The following is a 10,448-nucleotide window of genomic DNA, read 5'->3' on the forward strand; positions in this document are numbered from 1 at the left end:
GATATGCAAATACAAACCTTTAAAATGCACATTTTACATGATTATCTCTATGGCCTGTCAATTTTAACACGGAGACTGCAAGGGAGAAATGCCTGTAATCGATCGCACCATAAACAGTTTTAAATAATGAATAGGACACAATAGTCGTCGGACATTAGCCCACACATCCACGTTCCCTAGACTGTTGCTTTAAATATTACACATCCACTTGAAGAATATCAATGCGAAGCAAGATATATAGTGAGAGACAATCAATCTTTAAGTGCCACTAACCTTGGAATAAATGTTGGAAACCATTAAGTCAGTTGCTATCCRTGTTTAAACCCTTATAGTCTTTCTTTATTGTCTCTCTCTCTCTCTCTCTTTACATTTGGATGGAAAAGGAACTCAGGGCCACATTTAATTGTCCTCAGGCCTATAAAGAGCGCTGCTATTTTCCATTGATCCCGAAGGCAAACGGTTAATGTAAAGATGCTGGCACTAAGTAGGAGTGCCTTGCCATTACTTCAGCTGTCACTTGATGATGTTGAGGGCGTCGCGGGGGAATTTTCGTTGCAGTGGGCTGGTTGCTCTACCTAGCGGACGCTGTCTTTACACACTGCACACACACGGAACACACACACACACAGCCGCGAGAGTCGAGCTCCAGCAAAGGGATGCAAGAGCAGTCAGTGGCAAGCAGACATAATTATTATTGGACAAACCTTCCGGCMAAAAAAAAATTCGGCGTTTGATCTTGTTTTTGCTCAAATCATCGGAYGTGTGAACGCTGCTTTTTTACCTAATTACAATAGTTGATCACTCTTTTTTTGTGTTTTGTTGTTGCTGACACAACGAGGAAGGGTTTGCACCATACAAAAAAGGTAAGCTTTGCCATGAGAAAGGATTAACGTGTCTTGTCCCTTTTTTTTACCTTGTTGGTGCCATTGACAATCACACTAKTTCCTAATGCATATTCGGGTACATTCACAGCCATACATTTCATTYCATGCAACAATCTTTTGACATAATGTTTTAAAAAAATCTTGAAACATTCCAAATAAAATACAATATATTGGCTTGCTGTTTTACCAATCAGCAATACGCCTATTGATCTACGTGCTCACTGATGGCTYATCGGCTATATATTTGTTTGTAAAATTAGAGCGTCAATTACAATATATATTTGATGAGGGATTAAAAATGCATCTTGCATGTCACTTAAATCGAAAAAATAAAGAAAAAAAACGAATATGTTCTTGGAAACGTCTTAAATGTACCTCTTTTAGTGGCTGTGTTATCTTACCAACCGATCCAAGACCTACAAAGCTAGACCCTGGTAATTACACAGAAAGCTGCTTACAGGTTCAAGCCTCCAGGTTAAGCTGCTTGGCATGGCTAAATGTGTATTTTGCTTCTGTTCCGTATCGTGTTAGCGTCTTAGCTGGCCCTGTTCAGCCGTTCTCCTCAGCTCTCCGCCCGGCTGAGGTCAGCTCTGGGACCGGCTAAATCAGCTTTGGGCCCGGCTGAGTCAGCTCTCATCACGTTAAAGACYGGTTTAGGCGGCAATAGCACTAGATCTGATTTGGAAAATAGGCTTTTACAAAATCCTGAGAAACCACCAAGCGTTTCTCGTGAAGGTATTATCTTTTACGCATACATATAATACATTTTACTATACTTTTTTWAAAATATTGTTCTTATGGGTTATTTAAACAATATAGGTCTATTTTATTGTTTTTATAATGACTATGATTATGTCTATAGAATTGTCTGATTTTTATTAGGACTATTTGCTGTCATTATGGGCTAATCAATGCTATAACAATGCTCTAGATTCTTTTGGAAGCTGGAAAGAGGATACGGATTGTTTTAAAATCATTATTTTTTATTCTTTATTTTTTATTTAACCTTTATATAACTAGGCAAGTCAGTTAAGAACAAAGTCTTATTTACAATGACGGCCTACACCGGGCCAAAACCCAGACGACGCTGGGACAATTGTGCGCCGCCCTATGGGACTCCCAATCACGGCCGGATGTGATGCAGCCTGGATTATAAATTAGTTTATAAGTATTATTGGTAAAAACAAAAGGGAAAAAATATATATAAATGAAAAACTTTCATTGTCATGATAATAATTGTTATGTTTTTTTCTTCCTGCAGGCTTCCAGTAATGGAGTCTAATCCTAGTCTGCTACCTGTGACACGGGACTCCAGCTCTTCTCCACCGAGCTCCAAACAGGACCTCCCAACATTCAACCCCAACCTGAAACCCAACCAGGTCAGCGAGACCGCGCTGTATGGAATACCCATAGTCTGCCTGGTGCTGGACGGCCAGGAGAGACTGTGCCTGGCGCAGATCTCCAACACTCTGCTGAAAAACTACAGCTATAACGAGATCCACAACCGGCGYGTGGCGCTGGGCATCACCTGCGTGCAATGCACCCCGGTCCAGCTGGAGATTCTGAGGCGTGCGGGCGCCATGCCCATCTCCTCGAGGCGCTGCGGGATGATTACAAAGCGCGAGGCCGAGAGGCTTTGTAAATCGTTTCTCGGAGCTCACAACCCTCCAAAATTACCGGAAAACTTCGCGTTTGATGTGTCCCACGAGTGCGCGTGGGGGAGCCGTGGTAACTTTATACCAGCCAGGTACAACAGCTCCAGAGCCAAGTGCATCAAGTGCTCCTTCTGCAATATGTATTTTTCTCCCAATAAGTTCATATTTCACTCTCACCGCACACCAGAGTCAAAGTACACCCAGCCAGACGCAGCTAACTTTAACTCCTGGAGGAGGCACCTCAAACTGACGGACAAAGGCTCACCTGACGACGTGGCACATGCGTGGGAGGACGTGAAGGCCATGTTCAACGGAGGTAGCCGGAAGAGGACGCTGCCGGTGCACGGTCACGGCTCTGAGCGTTCCTTTCCATTGAAACCACATCAAGGACCTAGCAACCTCTCCCGGAGAGACTCACCGGAGATCCCCCCTAAAATCCTCCGCTGCGAGGACAACCGGGGAGGCATGGGGAGTATGAGTACCACGCGCAGCTATCCGGTTATCCCGGTGCCCAGTAAGAGCTTCGGTATGCTGCAGAATGTGAAGATYCCTCCGCCGCTTTACCCACACCCCTACGGGTTCCCGGCATTCGGGTTGTTACAGAAAAAGGATGACGGTGCTGTGATGGGAGAAGGGCAGAACAAAGCCCACCTCTCCGGGGTCTTCTCCTGGCCTAGCACCAAGGACAGCGCCTACCACTCTTTCCCCATGTTCTGGCCTACTGCAGGTGGCCTGGCCATGCCCCCCTACCCCCACCCCCAGCCACAGCCCCAGCACAAACCGCACTCGGAGCTCCTGTGCGCCAGACAGAGTGATCTGGATGCATCCGAGCAGAGTGACAGAAGTAGCAACACTCCGAGGGACAGTCTGATGGACAGTGACCAGTGCACTAGCACACAGTCCACCCGGAATGAGGACGACAAGTTTGGCGATGAGGCGAGGCTAATGGACTGTATAAGGCCAGTTCTACCACGGAAAATTAGCTACGTATCTGCATTCAGACCCGTCATCAAAGACGCGGAAAGTATAGCCAAACTTTACGGTAACCGGGGTTCGTACAACGGGGCTCGAGCTGGCTACCTGTCACCAGATTTCCTGAGCGAGAGCTCGAGTTACAGGTCCATGTCCCCCGGAAGCGTGGACAGTGTGGGAGAGACGGATGTGGATGTTGAAACCAATAAATCACAAGAGGATGAGGAGTCACTTCCGCACACCATTGAGGTCAGCAAGAGCCCCCTTGTTCCGGTTCTAAACTTGGCACAGGATGCTTCACTAAACTGCCCAGAATCCAAATCGGAGCCAGAGCAGGCGGMTGTGGTCGACTCACAGAGGATGAATCTACCTCTACACGTGGTACTGTCTTCAGACAGAGAGAGACAGGAGAACAAGACCACGTCTTTTGTTGAAGTGAGTGATTGATATGGACCCACTCCTTATATTCGATGTCCTACATACTAAGGAAGATACTTTTTTGTTTTGTTTGTTATGAATTAGGAATTCACTGATAGGAATTAAAAAGTAACAATAGACCAYCGTTAATTAATTGACTAATCGGAAAAGGCATCATCCTTTTTACTGTCACGTATACATTTGGGCTTATTTTTCTATTTTACGTTCACGTTTGTTTTGTCTGTGTTAAATAGCAGAGAATCAAAGTTCGTTCAAATACACAATTTGTCCCCCCCCAAAAAAATGTCAGAGAGCATGATTTGAATGCAATTTACCGATCATCTTCATTATCCTGTCCTGATTTATCTAGATATATTCACCGGACAGGAGTGATATGCAACAAAGGAGAAGTCCATAYGCTTTTGGTTCAGCAACGAATTACCATAAAGATACTGTGGAATCGAAAGGTTGGATGTTGTTCTGTTCAAATGTTATAATAAAAATACATTTCGGGAAAAAGCAACGAGACTCATTGATTTCCATTCGATGTATTTGCTGTTTATTTAGATGACAGTGTCAGTAGAGAGGAGCCGTCTTCGACAATGGAGGAGATTGAAGATAAGTCTTATACCGGCCAAAGCGGCGAGGAGAGCCCGAGAGTAGCCCCGAACGAGGGTTAGTTCTAGTGATGCACTTCTCCGTCGATAAACAGAACTTTTGGTTATAAAAAAAAGAATTAAAGCCTCTTTTTTATTTTTATTTGCCTATTTGTGTATATTTTGTAACGCTATAAATGTTGTCTCTCTGTGTGTGTTTTCAGGCGAGGCAACGCACAATGTTAGCAGAGTATTACAAACTCAGAAAGACATAGAAAAACTGGCAAAAGGTAACACTGTACAATAACTTATTATTATTACATTGTTATTTATAAAATGTTTGCCTATTTTATTTTATTTTTTATAATAATGATATTGTTTATTATAGGCTTTCTTTAATGATTGGAATGATCCCTAAATGATGCCTTACATGATCCCTGCAGAATAGAATAGACTGGCTTTCACCCTAGGCCTTTTACCAATCGCTTGACATGAATCGTTTAACATAATTTAGTCTACCATTTAGCCTATACCCCGCAGCCATTTTCACCCCATATTAATTTTTATTTTTTAACACATTTGTTCATTCGTTTTCTACAGAGGAATTGCAGAGACAGCTCGTTGAGCAAGTGGAGCAAAGGAAGAAATTGGAACGAGAATTCCAACATTTAAAAAGTATAAATSATTTAAATCAAATTTCAGTTTTCGATTCAAAAGGGGTTTTAAGAGAATGTTTTTCCGGGTGTGTATCACGWTTATCATGATCAGCATGTTGACCGCTGAACAAACACACGTCGATATGGTTTTCACTACGTTAGGTGTGTTAGCGCATGTCCGTTATTTTTAAATTGCACGATTCCGAATGTCATTTATCTTTTCAATCCAATTTCCATATGGCTATTCGTTTGTGTACTTGGTGATTTAGGAGGCTTTATTCAATTTTGCCCGAGTAGGATGCCCCGCGAGAGTGTATAGGCAGCCATATTAAAAGAGTCGTTTATCGGCTATACTAAAGATGCTATTGTAATTGCTCCCCAGATAATTTCCATCATCAGATGAAAAGGGAGCTGTCTTACAGGGAAGAGATGTTTCAGCAGCTTCATATTGTCAGAGGTGAGAACATACCAACATACCAACATACACCCCCCCCCCCCCCCCCCACCCACCACCCCAACTCAAGGCTTAAAAATAATTCTTACATCTGTCTCCTTCCCCTTCATCTACACTGATTTGAAGTGGATTTAACAAGTGACATTAATAAGGGATCATATCTTTCACCTGGATTCACCTGGTCAGTCTGTGTCATGGAAAGAGCAGGTGTTCTTAATGTTTTGTACACTCAGTGTGTATATATATATATATATATAATTTATTTATATATATATATACAATAATGCCTTTGATCATCCCCTGCCTTTAATCAATCAACCAATCACACACACACATATATATATGTATATGTTGTGATTGGTTGATTGATTGATYAAAGGCTATTATCTTTGCCTAATAAATTGGGGCCCGATTCCAACCCGAGTCCAACACAAGTAAATGGAACATAATTCCCTTTAATGCACTTTTCTCTCTACGCGTATTCTAACCTTGAACTTAAGCATGAGAATAGCATGAGAACCCTGCTATTCATTTGGGAGGGGTGGAGATCAAATTAATGAAGATGGAGGAGGAGGTGTGTCCTACAGATACACCGTATTCTAACCTTGACTTGATGACCTCATAATTCCAACACCTTTTATGCGCGAGGAATAAGGTCAAGAGAACATACCCTGAAATAACAGCATATTCCATGCACTGTCATTTACAACTTGACACAAGCTCTTKGGTAAGAGCTAGGTAAATGAGTAATCTGTTTGGATTAGGGAATCTTGTTTTATATATATTTGACCTTTCAAATCGCTGGAGACAAATGACTGAAACCAGTCATATGGCGGCTAACTGAAACATATCAACAGTAAAGGTGATCTAAATGCTGAGCCATTATGCAGAATTTAACCTGTACGGCCTTTTAACTTGCAGGGATGGCCACTCTCTAATGTCTTAATTATAGGCCACCCTGACTTTCACTGTTTCCTATTTCTATCATGTTAAACATTAGACACCGTCAGTATCGACCATCCGTAGGCTTAATAACGACACATTCAACGGCCAAATTTACTGTTAGTTCTCTTCAGTTGGTACATCCTACATTATCATTCCATTTAATTCCATTTTTTTTTCTTTTTTTCCTTCATTTGCTTCCTATGTAAACGCCGTCACGGCCATTGTGGTTGTTGCTGAGGATCATTAGTAACAGTTGATAATATATATATATATTTTTTAAAGACATGTAGGCTAGTTAAATCATTATGGAGCGCAGACGAAGCAGTAACAAGTTGGAAGCCCCCGACGCATGGCGCAATACTTGGCTGTGACATCACACAGGTTCCATGGTTAGTGTAGGTAATAGACGAGGGTATAAGCCTGCTATTGTTACACTATTCTCCCTATTATAGTTACAGGTACACTAATCTTCCRACATTACCATGGGTTAAAGAACTGAATGTGACAATTTTCAAAAGGAATCAAACCACAGTTTTCTTTCTTTAGTCCGTAAAAGCTCGCCAAACCTGTTTTTCATGATTCATAAATACTTTCCTAACCCTAAATAATCTACAACGTCAGAGTATTTTTAAATCTACTAATTGGTGCTAAAACTGAACTTAATATACATATATTTACATGGCTCTCTTTCAATCATCCCTAATATTCTTWAACCGTTTTCTCGATATTATCCTAGTGAGTCTGTCAAACAAAATTCTAACTTAAAGGTACACCGTATTTAAAGGAAATGGYTTAAGAAAAATGTACTGAAAACCCCCCAATTGAATGAAAATTCCACCAGAAAAAATCTGTCTGCAAGCAAGTGGGAGGGATTTCATCAGTTGAATTACATTTATTCAGCTCTGGCAACCACGCCTGCAAAGCCGTTACGCACCTTCATAAGGTAAGTCTGAATATCAACCGCTGAGAAGTGCATAGGAAAGGTGTACGTAAGAAATGCATAATTTCCTAAGTCTGAATCGGGCCCTTGATGAATAGTCAAAATAGACGATATCTCAACACAGATGGATGCATACATAGGCCTACAGTTTGTAGTCATAACTGTGGACATCATTTAGGGATTTAAGTATATTAATTAATTCAAAAACAGATATTGTGTGTTTTATTCAACACTGGCGTTATTATTAAGAGAAACACCATGAATATCAAATAAAACACACAAATGTGATTTTTTTATTTTTTACCAAAAATATTACAAAGATAATATCAGGTCAGAACAATGCATTTACGTGCATCTATATGAGTGATGATCAACTCAACCTAAATAAATAACGTAAAGCCGTCTCCAGCCACTCAGTTCAACTATCCTACAGCAGACCTGATATAACTACTAATCAACTATCCTACAGCAGACCTGATATAACTACTAATCAACTATCCCACAGCAGACCTGATATAACTACTAATCAACTATCCACAGCTAACAGACCTGATATAACTACTAATCAACTATCCTACAGCAGACTGATTATAACTACTAATCAACTATCCCCCAGCTAACAGACCTGATATAACTACTAATCAACTATCCCAAGCAGACCTGATATAACTACTAATCAACTATCACAGCAAAGACCTGATATAACTACTTAATCAACTATCCTCACAGCTAACAGACCTGATATAACTACTAATCAACTATCACACAGCAGACCTGATAAACTACTAATCAACTATCCCACAGCTAACAGACCTGATATAACTACTAATCAACTATCCTACAGCTAACAGACCTGATATAACTACTAATCAACTATCCCACAGCAGACCTGATATAACTACTAATCAACTATCCCACAGCTAACAGACCTGATATAACTACTAATCAACTATCCCACAGCAGACCTGATATAACTACTAATCAACTATCCATAACAGACCTGATATAACTACTAATCAACTATCCTACAGAAGACCTGATATAACTACTAATCAACTATCCTACAGCAGACCTGATATACTACTAATCAACAATCCTACAGCTAACAGACCTGATATAACTACTAAATCAACTATCCTACAGCTAACAGACCTGATATAACTACTAATCAACTATCCCAACAGCTAACAGACCTGATATAACTACTAATCAACTATCCTACAGCAGACCTGATATAACTACTAATCAACTATCCCACAGCTAACAGACCTGATATAACTACTAATCAACTATCCACAGCAGACCTGATATAACTACTAATCAACTATCCACAGCAAAGACCTGATATAACTACTAATCAACTATCACAGCTAACAGACTCTGAATATAACTATTAATCAACTATCCCACAGCAGACCTGATATAACTACTAATCAACTATCACACAGCAGACCTGATATAACTACTAATCACACTATCCTACCAGCAGACCTGATATAACTACTAATCAACTATCCTACAGCAGACCTGATATAACTACTATCAACTATCCTACCAAGCAGACCTGATATAACTACTAATCAACTATCCTACAGCTAACAGACCTGATATAACTACTAATCAACTATCCTACAGCTAACAGACCTGATATAAACTACTAATCAACTATCCACAGCTAACAGACCTGATATAACTACTAATCAATCTATCCTACAGCAGACCTGATATATAACTACTAATCAACTATCCACAGCTAACAGACCTGATAATATAAACTATTAATCAACTATCCCACCAGCAGACCTGATATAACTACTAATCAACTATCACACAATAGAACCTGAGTAGTACTACTAAATAACTATCCCACAGCTAACACGACCTGATATAACTACTAATCAACTATCCTACAGCTAACAGACCTGATATAACTACTAATCAACTATCCCACAACAGACCTGATATAACTACTAATCAACTATCCCACAACAGACCTGATATAACTACTAATCAACTATCCCACAGCTAACAGACCTGATATAACTACTAATCAACTATCCCACAGCTAACAGACCTGATATAACCAATCATCAAGCCCTTGAATAGGGGAATCAGGTGAGCTAGTTCAAGGCTACAACAACATTGTGAAACGTCTGATGGTCCCCGAGGGGAGATTTGACGAATCACTGATGTTAATCAGTCTACTGCTCCTCCTGTGTTATCATCCCTTACATATAGACACATTAGGCAGCGAGCTGGACCAAGAGAGAAAGGTTAGGTATGCCATTCAACACAAGTTGAAAGGTAAATGATATGTAGCCAGTAGGATTATGCTGATGAAATATATATATATATAGATACTGTACCAGTCAAATGTTTTGACACACCTATTCATTCAAGGGTTTTCTTTCTTTTTTTAAACCGTTTTCTACATTGTAGAATAATAATGAAGACATCAAAACTATGAAATAACACATATGGAATCATGTAGTAACCAAAGAAAGTGTTAAACAAATCAAAAATATATTTGAGATTTGAGATTTTTCAAAGTAGCCACCCTTTGCCTTGATGACAGCGTTGCACACTTTTGGCATTCTCTCAACCAGCTTCACCTGGAATCACCACAATCACCCGACCTCAACCCAATTGAGATGGTTTTGGATGAGTTGGACCGCAGAGTGAAGGAAAACATATGTGGGATTTATAACAAAACAAGAAACAACGCACATAATTAACATTGCAACAGAAACAATAATGCCTGGGGAAGTAACCAAAGGGAGTGATATACAGTTGAAGTCGGAAGTTTACATACACCTTAGCCAAATACATTTAAACTCAGTTTTTCACAATTCCTGACATTTAATCCTAGTAAAAATTCCCTGTCTTAGGTCAGTTAGGATCACCACTTTATTTTAAGAATGTGAAATGT

At 40.2% G+C, this 10,448-nt stretch overlaps 1 protein-coding gene across 1 annotated transcript; it reads left to right on the forward strand.

Annotated features, from left to right (window-relative positions):
- Positions 1–612: 612 nt before the first annotated feature.
- Positions 613–5,704, forward strand: LOC112077110 (SKI family transcriptional corepressor 1 homolog-B-like; the record flags this gene model as incomplete). Its single annotated transcript, XM_024143701.2, has 7 exons — positions 613–863; positions 2,146–3,946; positions 4,299–4,395; positions 4,496–4,603; positions 4,749–4,814; positions 5,125–5,199; positions 5,563–5,704. Coding segments are annotated over exons 2-7 (2,279 nt in total), but the record flags the coding sequence as incomplete, so codon positions are not given.
- Between the last annotated feature and the right edge of the window lie 4,744 nt (positions 5,705–10,448).

Source organism: Salvelinus sp. IW2-2015, unplaced genomic scaffold (genome assembly GCF_002910315.2).
Source record: "Salvelinus sp. IW2-2015 unplaced genomic scaffold, ASM291031v2 Un_scaffold4286, whole genome shotgun sequence".
In the NCBI taxonomy this organism is placed as follows: domain Eukaryota; kingdom Metazoa; phylum Chordata; class Actinopteri; order Salmoniformes; family Salmonidae; genus Salvelinus; species Salvelinus sp. IW2-2015.